Here is a 19,854-nt window from a genome sequence, read left to right as displayed (position 1 = left end):
ACCTTCATTTATTTATTATTTTTTATCATCATGGTATAACATTATGGCTTTTTGCTTGCTCAAAAAAACAGTAAAATCAAGTCTTTCTCACTTAGTCATGTGTTTGTTCTGTGTTTCCGTCACATGGTGAACCTCCCACTACAGTATATCATGATGACTGACAGTTATAATAGCAGCCTTGTGAAATTATATTCTACCACCTGTGGCGTGGACTCTACAATTTCCTTTTTTCTCTGTGTGTATGAGCTACAATCCTATTTTCTTGCAACTATCTGCATATAAGATGCTCAAGTGTACTAAGTGAGTCAGCCCTTTTGGCTCCATTCTCCCTGTGGTTTCAGGACCAAGCAGTTGTGGAAGACTCTGATCAGGTGCGTCTGAGAGGAAGGAAGTAAGGCTGCTGCTCGCTCGGCTCGGCCAAGCTCTTTTCATTGGCTAAAGCTTACAGGTGTGCTGTGGTCTGGTTCCGTCTGCTCTGCTTTGAGTTACGCTGCTGCTCTCCCAGATAAAGAGCAGACTATGGTAGATGCCATTAACCAAACTAAAGCTTCTCAGCGTTGGTTGTGTCATGTTAAATGCCTTGATTTAATCTGAACAGTGTTTTGAGTGATTCCTGAAGGTCAAAAGTGATAAATCATCATATCAGTCTGCTGTTGGATTACATTCATTTTTTACCGCTTCCTACCAGTCTTTTTTTTGTCAACAGATATTAAAAGAGTTTCAAAATATTTCATGTAACTGGGACCATTTGTTTATACCAAAAGTGACCTTCGCTGGCTTGATGTCAAGTGAAGGTTGGTTGCTCATAGGCTACTTTACTTCTGTCTATTTTCTTAGGAAGAGTAATGAATATCGACAATATTGTATTCCAGTTTGTTATAATCCTTGCTAAAGATAAACAGAGTGCCTTCTTTGTAGCATGTGGATGTAGATTATAGCCATGATGTCAGGGTGCAGCATGATTTTGGACCTGCATTTGGACTTGGCTGAGTGTGAAGTTTGGACATGTCAATGCAGGTTGTGCTTTTTGCAGCAGGACAGAAAAGTACATGAAACGTATGTCATACTGTATGTGGTGGTTGTTTAGCATTGAAAGGTGTGTCTTTTTCAGCATAACACACTGTAGTTTTCTAGGAAGCTTCTTGAAGCATCTTGCTCCCCCCCGGGATACTGAGCATGTCTCTGGCATGGAGGAAACACAAAGAAGAGAATCTCTTTACATTTCTACAAATACAGGTCAACATCAGACGCCACAGTGTGGCACCATTGTCTTTATTACAACAGGAGCTGTGTTTCTCCAGTGAGAAATCAGCAGTGCAGTGGTTAGGTTTGATGTGATAGTAACTTTCACACCACATTAAGAAGTGATTCCAACGATTTAAAGCTTAAACTAATGTTCTGTCTATTTCCAGTTATGAAGGTGTATCTTCAAAATATGTGAAGTGATGCGCAATAAGAAAGTGTCCACCGAACATACAGGCATTCATGTCCATTGTTCATAATGTTAGTGATCTTGTTGAACTTGTATAAACTTTCTCCACAGTTACGACATTAACAAATAACAAGAACAGCCTGTACTCAGGTTGCACTTCATTTGAATGAGAATTGCTAGTTATGATGCTTTAGGGTGGTTTAGGATGTTAATATCCTCATGTTTGACGCAATTAGTTGCACCTAATTTAATTGTATTTCTTTGTATGGAGCAATTTTTTTTTTAAATCACACCAGCTCTACAGTGGCACCGCAGTCCCATTTCACCTCCTTAATTTTCAATTCTGCTCATCAATGACTGTATTGTGGCTGTGACTGAGCAAATCAACAGTGTGAGTGAGTGTGTGAGCACATGAAGAGGATACTTTCCCAAAGATGTTGGGGGCATTTTAGGAATGAAATTCATATATCTGAAATATCTAATGGTTGTAGATGTTTCATTCAGACAGAGTCACTGGAGGGTTGGGTCTGGAGATATTTTTCATTGCATTTTACTACAAGAAGAATCCACCACAATTTGATAACTCTTCAAGGTCCATGTTTTTAGGAAATTGAGGAACCTGCTATTTTGACTGAAGTACACACTCGCCATTTTACATTATGTGTACCTTACTTTTAAGATGTGTATCTCTTACACACCCTGTCCTCTGTGCCCTGAGTACAGAAAGCCAAGCTAGGCCCAGGTAAAAAGGTGATCGACGACGAGACCGATGACACCGGCTCTAGCCAGCTGCCATCCAGCAGCCTGGACCAAGTCAAACTCGGCGACTTCTCCTTCCTGGCTGTGCTGGGGAAAGGGAGCTTCGGCAAGGTGAGACAACTGACCTGAGGCAACGTGTATCTAAACAAAGAGCATCTAATTATAAGCTTTTCTTGTTCTGACCCCCACGCCCCCTTCTCTGTTTCTTCTGAAGGTCATGTTGGCAGAGATGACGGGCACTGAAGAACTGTATGCTATCAAGATCCTGAAGAAAGATGTTGTGATCCAGGACGATGATGTTGAATGCACCATGGTGGAGAAGAGAGTCCTGGCCCAAGAAGACAAGCCGCCCTTCCTCACACATCTCCACTCGTGCTTCCAGACTGTGGTAGGTAAAACGCTCCCGGGCACACATCAGGACAAGGCACCCCAGGTCAGGTCGAACCAAATTCATTCACGAAGGGGCTTTTAGCTAAACATATTACTCATGGAGTGATGTAGAGAGCAGTAGAGGACGTGCATGACGAGCACAATTAAAAAAAACAAAAACTAAAAACTAAAGCAGAAACAAACAAACCTTGATTAGAGTGCTGGGGTTTGTGTGTGCGTCTGTGCGTGAACTTGTGTATTGACTTTGAGTCATACCAAAACCAGACTACATGACGTGGTCGCACATAGTGAAAAAACATGCTCTCATATAAATATGCATAATGTGTACACACACACACACACACACACACACACACACACACACACACACACACACACACACACACACACACACACACACACACTGACACTTGAGCCAAATCCATCCAAGTTTCCTCATTTCTTTTAGGTCTTTGAGAATCACTCAAGGTCTCTCAGATAATAACAGCTGATGGTTATCAATCAATCAATCAATCAATTTGTTTATTTCGGGCATGTCAATTTAAATCATCATCATCACACTTCATCTTAATTCGAGTAATACAATACACATGGCCGAAAGGGAAAGCGGGAGAAGCAAAAGCTTATCTAGTCCCGCCCCCATTGAGTGACATAATGTGACGGTCATTGACAAATGACACGGATTTATTCGGCAAATGAAATATTTGTCTTATGTCAACGATAAAGTCAAATAACCTGATATTCTGATCTTTACGTCTTTGGAAAGATTTCTTGAATTTAACCTGACAGCGTCTTTCATTAAAAGCTTTACATGCTGCACTCCTTCCGTACAATTTAGTGTAAATGTTAAAAAAAATTAAAAAAAATGGTTAGCTTTATCAGCATGCCTCTTGGTGAATGCACTCAGCCACTGGTTAGACAATGGCAAAGCTGACCAGTAGCAGCTGATTACAACCGTAGCCCCAATAGGCACACAGAGGAAATAGAAGGAGACACTGCCTGGTTCATAGCTTATTCATGAATATACAAATGCTTGTGCATACTCCCACACACAAAAACAGACTAACTGTGTTGCACACTAACACATCCTCCAAGAGATGTTGCTTGTACTGGTATTGACAATAACTGTGTTTTGTAAGAAGTGGAATATTGATGATATGGTATGTTATAATAATAGACATAGGATTATATCACACTTACTCACATTTGTACAGACTCTTTTTACCTCTCTCCACCTACAGTATACTCGTATTTGAGACCAAATTTTTTTTCCAAAAAAGAGACTGAAAGCTTTGTTATTTATAGTACTTATTACTTTTTATATCTTTGTAATGATTGTAATGTTATTGTCAATTTTCTGCTGAAAATTTAATTAAAATACGATTGAAATCGCAATATCCAAATATGTGAAGCTGCAGTTATTTTTGATAAAATTAAGATGTATCACAGCAGAGCATTAATGAAAGTCTTGGCCTAGACATCATATTCTCAATTTTTTATTGAAAATGAAATGCAAAATCACAAACATCTCCCAATTTGATTACAATATGATTTATTTTCCTCAAATTGTTCAGTCCCAATAAGACAAGGCATATTAGGCAGGTAAAGCTTTGCTGTCAGCTCAGTGCACCACTAAATGTTTGCCTCTGGATGTTTTGGTCTGTAAATGTAACCAGAGCTAACCAACTGTTTATTATTGTTCAGTTGTTGTGTTTTTGATATCAGAGCTGTTTCACACAAACACTTTGAGATTTAAGATGAAATGCTCTTTTTGAAAGAATCCCAAAATGGTTTTTGAGGACAGCGTGTTGTCAATATTCATCAGAGTTCATGAGTCAAAACCGGCTGAAGCATCTTTTATTGAGTGAGGACACCGCTGTGTCAAAGCCAGGTGGAAGGTTCAGCCTCGCCATCTGTGTAGCTCTGTTGCTGTGAGAGTTACAGTAGTTGTTTCACGCTTTGCCAGTAAGGGACCATCAGACACAGTGTGACGAGGGTCAGGCCAAACTTGTCATGGGCTGTAAGCGACCAGCACTGTTAGGCAAAGTGAATATTTCCTGACAGATGTCTGTGTTGAGTGTTTTCTTTTTCCATGAAGCACTTTGTTGTGGGCTTTTTAGGTCACCTTGTCATGGAAAATGTAGCGGGAACGATGGAGCGGCTCAGACAGCAGAGCGAGGGGAGCCTGTAACACTGAACTGTATCTTTTCTGTTCAGAGTTTGACAGCAAATAGAAAAAAACAACAACTGTGGAGCAGTTTTTGTGGAACTTGCAATTTTCTTTGTGCAAAAACAGTGATGTTCTGTGCTTTTCTCTTTCTACCCTCTCATGCCTCATCCACCCCCACCTCCTCTCCTTTTGTATCTCTTTCTGTGTGACCACAGGATCGTCTCTACTTTGTCATGGAGTTTGTGAATGGGGGAGACCTCATGTACCATATCCAACAAGTGGGCAAGTTCAAGGAGCCTCAGGCAGTGTAAGACATGGCGGTTTAAGATCTTGGTTTTCATCTCAGTCTGTTAACATCATTACTTGGTGATACAAACGTACACAACAAACCGTGATTTGACAATTTTGGATAAAGTACAGTTTTCTCTGATGTTGTTATTATTTCTTGAATATAGAAAAACCTCCTCAAAAGTCGGTTGAAGGTACAATTTCTTCATATTGAGAGCCTGTAAATGTGTGGTTGTTATTGCAGGTTCTATGCAGCAGAGATTGCTGTTGGCCTCTTCTTCCTGCACAGTAAAGGAGTCATCTACAGGTGAGTGTTAACCAGTTTACACCGTGTAATACCCACTGCTCTTCTAATTCAGTTCTTACATGTTACTGTAAGTCATAGAAATAATGTGCTATACCAGAGGTTTGTTTGGAATAAATTGCAGAAGCATTATCCAGTTAGCCTTAGCAGTGAAAACCACCTGATGAAACATTTAAAAGCAGAGGTCAACAGCTTCAAGGATGTTTTGAATGTCTGTGTCCCTCCTCAGGGATCTGAAGTTGGACAATGTGATGCTGGACTGCGAGGGACACATTAAGATTGCTGACTTTGGCATGTGTAAAGAGAACATGTTAGAAGGAGTGACCACACGCACCTTCTGCGGCACTCCAGACTACATAGCCCCAGAGGTAGGTGAAGCTCAACGTTCGTGTGTGTGTGTGTGTGTGTGTGTGTTTTGATGCATGAGGTCATCTCTGTCACTGTCTGGTCTGAGCCTGTGTCACCCTTGTGCTCCAGATTAAGGTCACTGCCTCAGGACAGAAACGCACATACACAAGGGCACACGCGTGTACACGCTCACATTCTCTAATGACGTAAGCATCCCCAGTCAGACAGACACCCAGCATGTCTTCTGGCAAGTCTAAATTAACCCAAACATACAAGCTGGGGTCTCTGATGTGTGTGTCCCAGTGGGGTTTTCTCGCCAGTGAAGTTGATCCTCTATCAAACTGCTGGTTCGATCCGTTTCTGCTGCAATTATGAAGCCAAGATTTTACTGCATGAACCTGCCATTACATACTGTATGCCTCTGTAGTTGCTGTGCTTGTTTTCCAGGTGTTGGCTGGTAACATCCACAGGCTTTGGATATAGAAAGCAGTACGCTCTAGTTAGTACATCTTAATGTTCTACTTTTCAAAGTTAAGTCAGTGTGACAGGGATCCTAACCAGCATTCACTTTCAATGCTGAATGTGTCCTTCCACCGGTTTCCGTCCACATGGTGGACCGACCCTGCACTCATTTAGGGATAAATCCGAGTTGACTGACTGGGATGAACGTTGAGCTCACTGCTCGCTACATAGGTGGATACCTGGAGATGTTTCAGTTCCATTTCAAAAATGAACCTTGCCTCTGCTGGCTCTAAATGCATGTGCCTGCTATTCTATTCTCTTAATTTCACCGAGTATAACAGTAAGAGGCTTGACATAGCAACTTTCATCTGTTCGTACTTTCTGCACTGATTCAGTTCGTGCACCTCTCTGGCCATTATCAGTTAGTTCGCTTCTATTTAATGGTGGGCTGCGTTATCGATCCTCTCTAAAACCCTCTCTGATAGACTGCGAGGTTAATTCCAGCCCACGGACGCAGGGTGAACATGCTGTGACCGTTCAGAGTCAGACTGACACTAATGTGCCAGCTATGGATGACACAGCGGGAGAGCAGAGCAGCTACTATTTCCATAGCCAAGACACACATTTCATGTAACACACTTTAGGCTGAGTGACACATACATGATGGTACACGGTCAAATGCATGACACACCTTGTGCGCACAGTTCTGCAGACACTGACTATCTGAATGCGCACAGCCTTTCAAAAGCAACACAAAGCCAGCCATGCACAAACGAGCACACACTGAAAAACACTCCGAGATGGGGGCTGACCTTAAAAATGGTCATGGACTGGTGACATTTTCAGAGATAATTGAGGGAAAAAGCACCTCAAATTGCATTTGACAGAAGTATCACGGCATAATTAGTTCAGTAGCTGATTTCAACTTCATGGTTTGGACACATGCTTCACACAATTAACATTTATTGGTCCCTTGTTTTGTATTGTGTTTACACATTATATAAGCTGTCAGAACCAGCTATGCTAGAGCTTGTGTCTTTATATTTGGAAGCTACAATGAGTTGTATTGAATTTGAGATTGTGTTACTGATCCTCTGTCAAGCATTAGGATGTGTTTGTTCGATCTACCTGAGATTTGTATCAGTCAACAACAATAACATTTGAAGAGCCTTTTTAAGTAAAGTGAAGTCAAGTTGTCTTTATTAGTCCACAATGCCACAAAAATAGAAAACAATAACAAGGACAAATATGCAAAAGCATTGGCTCATATGCTTTGGTTACTCTCTGAAATTTGAATTAAGTTACAGCAACAGGCGGTAGGTGGTCCATTTTTCAAATTAAAGGTCAGGAGGAAAATAGGATAACATAAATTCCCAAGAGCTGAGAAGCACCAATATGGACACTAGTGTTTATTCACAGCGGTGGGGTGGGGAGCACCTGCCAACCTGAATCAGGAAACCTCGCACACACTGTGGTGCACATTAGTGTTTATACAAACTGCTGTTGTGAGGTCACTTCTGCAACATCGCTGTGTTGGTGGGGTTTGTGCATGTGTTGAGATGAGGGATACTTTCAGTGGGTCTCCTGATGACAGAATGCAGTAGTGCTCTTGCTACTCGTCACAACACACATGCACATAGGCGCGTGCACACACACACACACACACACAAAACCACAAACACACACATCTGACCTATATAGCCAGTCATTGGTAGCTCCTGTCTGGGAGGAATGCTCACACTAATGTGAATTTACACCTCAATGACTTTGACACAGAGAGAAAGAGATAGCGAGGAACACACACAGACACACACACAGAAGGGACCAAACAGAAAAAGATTACAAAGCAGACATTATAGGTATCAACCGTGAGTAAAAGAGAATAAGCTGATAAGTGTGACTGGACACTGAAGGGAAGAAGTTAAGATAAGCAGGAACTGAAATGACTTACCTAAAGGAGAGCTTTTGAGGATATTGAGCTGTCTGACGCAGGTCGTCTTGCTCCGTGCCTTACGTGGTCCCCACTGCGTTGTGGCTTTAGGAGTCATAAGTGTCTGTGGGCCACAACAGCAGCTGCATGATACTGTATAACACAAATGTATTCATCAACTGCGATCTACTGTCAGTTGGTGTTCCTCCACAAAGTGTTAATGTGTAATAATACAGGATAGTGAGGCAGAACTTCCTAATCTAATAAGTTCACAACCAGCATTGATATGAATAAGAGCGGTTGTTCTGCGACATTCATTTTCTCTGTAATTTGCTTTCCATTTGCTTTAATGAAGGGACTTCATTTATTATAAACAAAAAGTTCTCACTCCAGGCTTGAAACTTTTGAAAGATGTTTTGCTAATTCATAATCACACCCAAATGTATTGCTTCAGGCGAGCTGCCCGTGCACATGTCAGGGTTGTTTAAGATGCAGATATGTACCGTGGCTCCGTCTTTGTCATTGAATAATGACTGCTGCTGTTCCTCATTTCTCAAAAAGTTTGAGGACTGGGAATAGCAAGCCTGAGTCATTGCATACTTGCCGCCTGGTCATGTGCTTTTGCAGTGGCAGCTCCATTTTTAAACCCTTCCACCAATTACTGGGCTCTGAAACCAGTGTTTTCAGATAAGAGCTGTTGGTAGTCTTAGAAAATCACTTCATCCGTGGGTAGAAAAGTGAGTGAGAAGTGATAAAACGGCCGAGGGAGGTGGAGAAGAGAAATTGAGAAAGAGGCAGCTAATAAGACAAGGGGAGAAGAACTGACAGCAATGTAGAGAGCAAGGGCAGGAAAGCAGCCATGTCAACTTTCTAATAGCAGTTTATCTCTGTGACAGGTTATTTGAACATTCAGAAATATAGAAATGATTTATATTTTATCTTTTGTTATTCTTCTTCCTTCATTTTTTCTCCTCTCTGCCTCAGGGCTTTTTTTTCCCTCCTCTGCTTCTTCACTACTACATGTGCATGCCGCTACCATGTATTTATTTTATGGGGTTATTTTTAATTTACATCATTAGTCTGTACAGTAATTGGATGCTCCTGGTAATTGATACAGTATATGATGCATGTAAAGAAACAAGTTCCAGTGTCATTGTCAATACATCATATCCTGTGGCACTGCAGTTGGGAATCTGTAGTGATATATTACAAACTGCCAATATAAAAATTTAAAGTATTTATCCATAACTCACTGTAGTTTGTTGAGTTCATATTTATGTAGCGAGAGACTCTTTCATGTATTTTTCTTGACTATTCTTTCAGTCATCTGTCACTCACTTGCCACTTTATGGAAGTCCAGTAGCAAAGAAGTGTAGTAGTACCCTTAATAACTTGTCTTCTTGATCACATGTGAAAAGGTACTGCTCCTCCACTGTGCTACTTGCAGTGTGGGATGCTCACGTAAAACCCCAAGGCTGCTCATTAATATCATCAGTGAATGAAACCAACCACAGCATACACTACTGAGAAATGCTTTCAAAAACAGACTACTAAAGCATGGCCTAATGCACACTGTGTCTGCTCCACAGCACTCACATTCCTCAAAGGGATCCCATAACAACAGCCTCATAGATATTCACTTAGCACCCTGTAACAGTGTCGGTCATAAGGGCGGCGATGTGCGCTGTAGTGTTCGACCACACTACGTTTTTTTCCCCACCTGTTTCCATATGGAGGAAGGAGAGTTAAAAAAAAGTGCAGTTTGATGCTTCTGTGTGTTTTTGTGTGTGTGTGTGTGTGTGTGTGTAGTGAGCAGAGTAGCCTTGAATAGCTAGCAGTCTGATCCAGAACTGTCATGTAGCATTAGGTCTAATGGGTGAGAGATGTCTTAAGCAATGCACACGCAAACACACACACACACATGCAGACTGTCAAGCCACTAGCGCAGGTACATACACACACACACTCACACACAGGCACATAGAACACATTTTGACTCAAATATAATATTACAGTGAATCATGAGCATCATATGTAAGAAAGAAGAATGTAAAGACTATTCAATTTTCTTTTACCCTCTCGCTCTTTCTTTCTCTCTTGCACACACATACACAGGCATACACACACAAACACACGCACACATTTGCACTTCTGTGAATCAACAGAGCTGTCCTGGCCAGGGGCTCTCATACATTAAAGTAAAACATAGAACAGGATGAGAGCAGGGAATGTCAGGAACGGGTCACCCTTGTTTATTTCTATCTCTGGCAACCTGGTAGAATACAGAGCACCCCATGTATTTATCAGCCTCACGCAAACAAACATCCTTGGTACATAATAAATGAGTTGAAAGCTGAATGTCTAGACTTAACATGCTGGTTCAGAGAAGGAAGGTCACCGTGCCTGGAACTGTAAATATCCGCTGGTGTTGTTTCAGACAGGCGATGGGTGGCAAGGGCAGCGGGTCACAGCAGCATAATATTAGTGCAGCGCTCTGCAGAATGGCCTGAAACTGATCTAAACAGTCGTTTTTAGCTTAACTGTAATAGTCGTCTCTGGCTTTTCTTTTTTGTCTTTTCTCTTTGTCTTTGCCTCACTTTCACAAACTCTGAATCTGACTCCTCTTCCTTTCCCACTCTTTCCCACTCTGTCCTTCCCTTAGGTTTCCTCTTTTAACGTTCTCTGAAGGAAACTGATTTAGCATTTGTGACAGGGTGACAATAATGTGACAACTTAACAGTAAATATTACATTTTTTATAAAATGGATGGAATTTTTTCACTTTTCTGTTTTGCTGACCAGAGACCAAGCAATTTTGGAGGAGTGCTTTGATAGGCTGCACTTGAACGGCTAAATGCTAATGTGTACATGCAATTATTCACATGATTGCCACTATTTTAGTTTAGCATGTAGGCATACAGTACACTAAGTTGCTCTGGATAGAAAAACAGCCAAGTCCAATGGAAAAGTTGTGAGATTTTTAGGTAACAAATTGAAGTATTCAGCCTCCTGCCATTTTATAGGTGCAACTTTGACCAAGTTGCAGTAATACTTTCACAAAGAAAATGTTGTCTTACTTCATTGTATTTCATACCATCTGGTTCTCATCTCTCTCCTTTGCTTTTCTCCTTCATTGTCTCTCTCTTAACATTCTTCATCTCTCTTCCTCTCTTTCTCCAATTCCGTAACACAAGCTGAGATTCCCAGCTACATTGACTTGATGTGTCTACATGCCCTCCATTTTATTTAAATTCCTTATTGCACATGGTTGCACAAGAGAGACTGTGAGGTCATTTCTCAGTGACACAGTGCAACGAATATATAAATAGGTCCTTAATGGAACACTGTGTAACACTTGGCGTAGTGCACAGCAGCGCCACTGTAAAACAGTAATCTCTTTGCAAATCAATAGATAAAAAACTTGACTTTTCTTGATTTTATTTTATTTTGGTTTAGATGTGAGCACAGAGTACAGCGATACATGTTTTCCCAGTTAGATCATTCTGCTTTCAGTGTACAATTAGAAGGATTATTTTCATACATATTGAAATATTTCAATTGAGGCAGTGCCAGCCTTTTGTGAAAACAAATCTTCAGAGTGTGTAGCTGAATTCGTTGGCAGCTGTCAGGTCGGACTGAAGGTCGGCGTGATACCTGCAGGACGGGGGATTTGAAGAGGAAGCTCCGAGGCTTCCCTCACTGTCGAGTCTTTGACCCTCCAGCTAATTAAAAACATCGAACCATGATAAGGAAAAGGGGCTTTTCCCTACACTGCACCGTCTTAAGAACGGGGGGAAGCCGGGGATTAAGGCTTCGCTTCTCCAGGCACCATGTTCACTTAGATGTGAAAACATCCTTACGTAGAGCCTCAAACACATTTTCTCATGCGTGCACTTGTCATTTTAACACCACCGTCACTCCAGGTCATGACCTTATTCTTATTCTCTTTCATGTTGGTATGATCTTTAGGAGCTTATACACGTTCACCGACAGAATAATACTTGTGCTGTGTGTTAAATAGATCTGCACAGTTCATGTCATGATTTTTATGTTTTATGCCGTATACATGTAGGTTCGGCAAAGCATTAGTATAACACTGTTAGCTGTTTCTTAGAAATTAATCAGATTTATAATGAGAATCAAAAAGTTACACTGTAACCAAAGAGATCTGAATATCAGCTCTGATTGATGATGAGAGCTGAACTGTGAATCCATAAAGATTAATCAGTATCTGCTTCTCCATAATGATGTTACTGCAATCAAATGAAATAATTTGTTGTTTTTTTTTAGTCATAGATGATTCCGATTGCACTGGTAAGGCTATTGGATGGTTTTGGGCACATCACTGGGCATACTGTAGAGCAGAATACCAGTGAATGTGCAGAGGTTGCGATCGCTGTCTGCCCAGACCCATGACCTGGCCTCCATGTGCACATCGACCTGGTCTCCTTTCTGAAGCAGCAGCACTACTCCATTAGAGCCGTTGTCAGTGACATCTGAGGCGGTGGCGTGCTCAGCTGTGCCCACAACAACCTCACCGTTCTTGTACAGCAACAAAAAGCCAGGGTGTCCACCGTTAGCATGTGAGTAGAGGGTGAAATGGTAAACGCCGCTCACTGGTGCCGTGAAGACGCCTGTGCAGGAAGTCAGAAGCACCAAGGGGACAATGAGGCTAAGACTTGAAAAGGTGATATTAAATTCAACTTTTGAAGAACCAAATGAGTTTCTAATTGAAAAGCATCACAGCATTGTTATATTAACCACTTCCAAGACAGCAGGAATATACCAGGGAAAGTCAAACAACTCCCAGCCTCATAAATGATTAAAGCAGAAGTAAGTGATATATTTGTGTTAATATAAGTCTTAAATAGTTATATCTTCCGACAGCAATCACTTACACTGAGTGTTTGGTCTGAAACACGGGTCTGTCAGTCACTCTGCTCTGCTCTGAGTCGAGGAGAAAACATTTATCGTATCCTACAGTTTTTATCCAATGAGGAGAGAGAACGGCATGCAGGGCTGTGTGTGCAGCCAAGGGACACCGTGAATGTGGCGACGTAGGGACGAGGACTGTTATGGTGCGTTCAAGGAAACTCGTATTTTTCCGACCGCGAAGTCGTACCAGTTCGATCTGGTACGACTTCACGGGTCAGAAGTTACGAGTGGCCGTTATAGTGACTTTCACCGGTAAAACAGGTCGGAAAAACACGAGTGGGTTGCCTGGAACGCTACAAAGTCGTAAGTTGTGACTTGAAGCTGTAATTTACGATTTCAAAAGCCTGCCTGGAACGCAGCATTAGCGAAAACGACCGGACCACTTACTTCTGCTTTAAGTTAAGCTGTAAGATACAACAATGTAGGAGGTTGTTGGTCAAAAGACTTTACACATTATTGTATTTTGTTATTGAAATTAATGCACAGATGACACAAATATGTTACTGTAATACATTACCTGTTGTGGGATTATAGCTTTCACCAATGTTGGTGATGACTTTCTTGTAGATAAGAGTAGTCTCACTGTTAAATGGCCCAATGTGCACTTGGTTCTCTTCCAAAGCAGCTGAGAAGGCCACCTTATCTGTTAAAAGATCAACAACAAAGAATATGATGGACAGTTCTTCTTATATGGCTATACTTTTAAAAAGAGACAGCAGAGCTACAATAAAAACAGCATGTAATCTCTATGTACTTAAAGCCAAATGTCATCCATGCCATATTGATGTCTAGACTCTTTTACCTTCAGTCATTGTTGTCTTCACCTCTTCCACTGCAGCAGCCGTCTGCTCCACCTTGTTCTTCAGCTCCTCCTGCACAGCCTGATTCTTCTCCAGTTTGGCTTCCAGCTCTGTCATGAAAGTATATAAAACACGATAAAATTCCCTGGAGTCAGTGCCATGACAAAATACCAAAACAAAACAAAAACATAACAAAATGATAACTTCATAATAAAGTTTGAAGCTTAACGTGGATGTGTTTGTACAGGGAACAGATATATGAGCAGATATGACAAGCTTGCCTTGATCAGCTGTTTTGAGTGCCTCCATCTCAGCTTCTGTTTTTTCCAGCTTTGTGTTTATCTCCTGACTCAGAATCTCAGCGGCTTTCAGTCTAGCGTCAAACTCTGTGGGGATATTGAAAACTATGAATGCAGTGAACCTACCTACTGATATTGTGGTCATGCTAACTTGACAGGGTATGTAAATACGATATACTGTATGTTTTTCTACCTGTATTCATTCTCTGCAGTGCCTCCACTTTAGTTTCAGTGACTCCAAGGCGTGTGTTAATTTCTTCAGTCAAGCCTTCACTGGCCTCTAATTTGGACTTGATCTCTAGTGGAAGAAAAAAAAAAAACACAACATTAATTCAGTCATTATATCTCATTTAGATCATTGAGGAGATCAGAATGAGCATACTGTACAGTCTCAATCCCCCTAATGAACTCATTACTTGGAAGGCTACCTTGATCAGCTGTCTTGAGAGCGTTCACCTCCCTCTCTGCATCTTCACTCTTGATCTTCAGCTCCTCACTCAGGCTCTCAGTGAGCCCCAGTCTGGCTGTCAGATCTGTGGATCATCAGTTAGGCAAATACAGATTATCACTATGATCAGAATGTGGGTGATGTACAGCATTTATTCTCTTTTACCTTGATCAGCTGCATTAAGTGCCTGCATTTGTTTCAGTGCATTCTCAAGGCTGACCTTCAGCTCCCCTGTCAAACTCTCACTGGTTGACAACCTGGCATCCAACTCTTTGGTTTAGGTGGAGTTTTTGGAAAATGAAACGACAGTGTCAGATTAGTACAGTTTATTTCATAGCGAGAGAAGACAAAGTGGAAGAAAGGCTTGATAAACCTCTAATACAATGCAACCACTGGTCTTAGAGATATTGGGATTTTGTGTCATGTGTTGAGTCATGGAGCATCAAAGAATTGAACTCACGGTCAGAAAGTGTTAAGTGATTTTTTTTTTTGTTGAAACTGGACTTTTCATCTGTTTCAATACAGACAATTTAAGAAAAACAGAAAATAGATAGTGCTACTCGGTTATGCATGCATGCATGTGCAGCATAGTAGTCTATTCTGCATGCTATGTGCAAAACACTGGGGCATGTGAAATGCAGTATAAATCAGAGGGTATGTAGCTTTCAATGCCCTGACCTAACTGCAAGTATCCATATGAATGTCTCACACTGTACACTACCTTGATCAGCGGTCTTCAGCACCTTCACCTCTGTCTCTGTCTTTCCCAGCCTGGTAGCCAACACATTGTCAAGACTCTCACTGGTCTCCAGTCTGGACTCAAACCCTGACGGTTCAAATGAGGATAGGATTTAAATTTGATTTCAACATCTTCTGGTTTCTGATCAATTCCTTATTCACAGTGTAATTGTACCAGTATAACAATTGCTACGTGTAGGCCTACCTTTAATTTCCATCTGTAATTGTGCCACTAGTGCTCGTTGAGTCTCTGCCTGGATATTGGTTGCGTTCAGCCTGGCCTCTAGATCTACTCAATACACAGAGGAATTAGACACAACATTAACTAACACAGACAACATCTGACGCCTCAAAATATTACTTTTTTAAACATAACCATGCAGTGAATATGTGATTTACTGACCTTGATCAGCTGTCTGCAGTGCCTTCACCTCTATGTTAACATCTCCAAACTTATTCCCCAACTCCGTCAATCTGATGTTCAACTCTTTTCATAACAAAGGGATGAATAAATACAGCGAGTTTCTCTCCATTCAAATATAAATCATAGAGTGAGTTGAGAAGAGAGGAAAATCTACTTTTCTAGGCATTAATAATTCACTTGTTTGTTGTGTTACCTTTGCTTTCCTTCTGCAGCTGCTCCACACGCGTGCTTTGTCCTTCCAAATCACTGGCGTTCAGTCTGGCTTCCAGTTCTTCTCAGTGAGGATAGAAGAAAGAAAAAAAATCGTCAGAATAAACAATACGTTTTTGCATAAAAATATTTTGAGAAGGATCTCCTCTTTACCTTGATCCACACTCTTCAGCGCCTCCACCTCGGTCTCTGTGTTGGTAAGCCGGACATTCAGCTCCTTCTCGAGAGTCTCGCTGGTCTGCAGTCTGGACCCAAACTCTGAAGGTTGAAATGATGAGAGTCAAATATTGTTTCTCTTAAATCCAGCAAAACATCTTATCAAGTGGTAGTATTAATATAATAATTTCTGTCCGAGTTAATTTACCTTTAATTTCAGTCTGTAATGATGCCACCAAAGTATTTTGTGTGTCTGCCTGCACATCAGTGGCATTCAGTCTTGCCTCAAAGTCTGGTTATTAAGAACGAATGAAAAGTAAAACACACAGAAAATTCCAAAAGAAAAAACATAACAACACAATAGTCCTTCTACCTTCCACCAAATACATTTTGCAAACATTGCTGTACATAATCATTAAAAATTAGTGGAGTTCATTTACCTTGATCAGCTGCCTGCAGGGCCTTCACTTCTGCATCTGCATCTCCAAGCTTATTTCCCAGGTCTGTCACTCTTGTGTTCAACTCTGTTTGTTCAAAAATAGGGATAAATATTGCAGGACTTCAAAAAATCAGTCAGCTATAAATAATGAGGTGAGATTAGATAAATTGAGATGAGAGGGGAATCGATTTCTGGTCATTAATAATTGAGTTGTTTGTTGTATTACCTCTATTTTCCCTCCGCAGTTGTTCCAACCGTTTGCTTTGGCCCTCCAGATCACTGGCGTTCAGTCTGGCCTCTAATGCTGCGTTATATAATAGACAATAAAATTAATAAATGAAAACAAAAGGAAATAAAGTCTGCAGTAGATCGATAATCGCACACATATAAAACAGAAGAAATATCTTATGGATATTTAAATGGCTTTTTATTATACATGTTATGGGTAAATGTGTGTTACCAGTGTACGACCGCACAACTTGCTCCACTTGCTTCCTTTGCTCCTCTTCCTGCATCTCACTGACTCTCAGTCTGGCCTCATGGTCTGTTTTTACATTATGGAAATAATGCAATGTCAAACACACATACTCCTTATCAAAAGGAGAGACAGAGATTTGTATTTTAGTGTTTTCCATAATATACCTGTAAAGCCTTTCTTCAAAGCATCCACCTGTTCCCATAGTTCCTCCATCAGGCTGTCAACAGCTGTCCGTTCTGTTCATTAAAATGTACAAAAAATTCAATATTTAATAACAACGCTGCATAATTCAAATGTGAAAAGAAGCTTGGACGCTCAGGAGGATGCAGGACATGCATCACCTGCTGCACATACCCTGCACTTTCTGAAGCTCTGCCAGTCTCTCTTTGGCCTGTTCCAGCTCATTTCTCTGCTCATCCAAAAAAGCCATCATTTCTCTGAGCAGAGTGAAGCTATCTGCTCCAGCAGCCTCATCCTGACTATGAGCGATAGCAGCGAGCCTCTGCCCCAGGACGTTCGCCTCTGACAGGCAGCAGCTGAGCAGCAGAAGTGCAACAACCCTCATCTTTGTGGTCTGTAGAGCTGTGACACCTAAGAGGTCTGCAGGAGCCATTTTTAAGCATTAGGTGGCCGTGTGAAAGGTTATGTAAAGTCTGTATGTTGCTTACATGTAACTGACCCCCTGATGTCCACCAAGGGTCAAGGATGGGGGGGGGGGGGCATTCGTGATAAGAGTCCACTTACAAAAAGACCATGGAAATTTAGATTCAACACTGGTTAACATAACAGATTTGTATGTAAATTCAATCTCTGAGATACTGAGCATTAGGGGTGGGAATCACCAGAGGCCCTGCAGTACGATCTTATCACGATACTTGTGCCTCAATACAATATTAGTGCGAAAAATATTTCAATATGCTGCAATATATTGCAGTTTAGTAGCTTTCTTCAACTGCAAATGATGTCACCAAATGAAAACTGTATCTGAAACAATATTATGCAAAATATCACAACACTATGCTGTATCAATCCCCCCCCCCCCCACCCATACTGAGCATGAAAAATGTCACAGAAAAATTGTATTTGAGTGCGTTCATTATTCGCTGCACATTAATGGTACATTTCAGTGGATGACTCAGGCCCAATCAAACTCACCCCATAGCCTACTCTCCAAATGCAGCTGTATTGAAATATTGTAAATACTGTGCAAAGGGAGTCAGAGAGAAGCAAACAGGCAAAGGGCTGAAATGCAAATATGATGGAATGATGTCATGATCATCTTAATTGGATCACCATGCCATAAACCATTATTTTATTTAGGGACTGTTTTCCATCAATAATAGTTGTTTACAACACAACAGCTTTGAATTGTGTCCTCAATTTCTCACCTTCACCCTAGACACTCCTGCAAGTTTTGGACCAGGTCTTGTTTAGGTTGAATACATTTATATCTAGCTTTATGTCCAACTGAAATTAACTAAGAGGAAAAATAATTGAATGGAAAAAAAAAATAAAAAAAATCACAGTTTAAGATCTTACTGCAAATATGTGACATATAAATGATTTATTGCCTCTGTAACTCTCACAGTTACAGTGACATTCAGAGATACATTGGCGTGCGTGCATACAACTTTGTGCACATGCTTGCCTTTGTATATGAGGGGAAACACGTGAATGTACTGTGTGTCCAGCAGGCTCCCATTAGCTCTCAGGACATAGTCATGACACTGGAGTGCTGTGTTTGTCCGCCTGTGTGCGTTTTATGTGTGTACGTGGGCTCCCATGGGCAAATCAGAGGTCAGGTGTTAAGCAGCGAAGGTTATACAGTGGTGCAGAATAGAACTGCTTTCACACACACCTAGGTACACAAGTATGTGCCAGTTTAGGTGTGTATCTGCATGTGAGTCTTTGTTTAGTCATGCACACAGTGTATTGTCCATGCCTGTGTGTGTATGTGTAACTAAGCTAGAGGAAGGTCTTGCGGCTGCATGTGTGCAGCAGAGGTCAGATGTTGCTCAGAATAAGTCACAGCGCAATGTAGTCGCTGACTGGACCTACAGTTGTGTATGAGCATAGCTCCCCATACTGTCCTGTATCTTTTGTATGTGTGCGCATGAATGTAGTATGCTGTTAACATAATGTGCCTGTTAACTGTGCGTGAGCTTGAACTGTATATAGCACAAGGCCGCATCAAGAGGAGATGCCAGAGAAATGGATGGATGGACACTGCCCATTCAAAGTGACAATGTTGTTGCACCTCGATTCCATCTTGCTCTACCTTCAAGCTGTGGTTGTCACAGAGACAGATTGACATCTATGTAAAGAGAAATTAAATGTTATGTAATGAAAAACACCAATGCTCTCATAATGCTGTCATAAATCACATGCTGTGGTGACATGACATTAGCCTTGTTTGGTTTGGCTTAAACAGGAGACAATGGAATAGAGGGTCTTAGCAACATAGCAGTGCCGTAAAAGGGGCTTGTGTTTTGTTATCCACTTTGCACCAAATGCCCACTTCCTGTCAGAAGTTGTGAGTCTCCTATCCTCTTTGTTCAGAAATGGTGCATGTATTGTTTGTTGCAGGTGATAAAATATGAGAGATTCCTTGGTCCTCCAGCTTTTATGATCAGTCACAGCAACTTTGCTTTACATGTTTTCTTTGTCTGAGTCAAATCACTGCATGAAGAGAGAAGCAGCCATGTTGTCTGTGAGATTGTAATGCACTGACTGAGCAGGGTTGGATTTACCTACTGTCACACTTCATACGATTGTGTCTGTTTGCATTTCAAGGCAATGTTTATTCTAAACCACTTGGCAGCTTTCAACGGACATGAGGAAAGCA

General features: G+C 41.2%; 1 protein-coding gene across 4 annotated transcripts in view; it reads left to right on the top strand.

Moving 5' to 3' along the window:
- Positions 1–19,854, top strand: part of prkcaa (protein kinase C, alpha, a) — a 139,834-nt gene that overhangs the window by 94,515 nt on the left and 25,465 nt on the right. For 2 of the 4 annotated variants that reach the window (XM_083996352.1, XM_083996351.1), the window contains exons 9-14: positions 342–371; positions 2,156–2,302; positions 2,406–2,579; positions 4,967–5,058; positions 5,284–5,346; positions 5,573–5,711. In XM_083996352.1, coding sequence (XP_083852478.1) covers positions 342–371; positions 2,156–2,302; positions 2,406–2,579; positions 4,967–5,058; positions 5,284–5,346; positions 5,573–5,711 — 645 coding nt within the window. The remainder of the gene's footprint in view (positions 1–341; positions 372–2,155; positions 2,303–2,405; positions 2,580–4,966; positions 5,059–5,283; positions 5,347–5,572; positions 5,712–19,854) is intronic. The other 2 variants (XM_083996354.1, XM_083996353.1) reach the window with 1 other exon arrangement.

Source organism: Trachurus trachurus, assembly GCF_905171665.1.
Source record: "Trachurus trachurus genome assembly, chromosome: 1".
NCBI lineage: Eukaryota > Metazoa > Chordata > Actinopteri > Carangiformes > Carangidae > Trachurus > Trachurus trachurus.
This window is presented reverse-complemented; position numbering and strand designations above follow the sequence as displayed.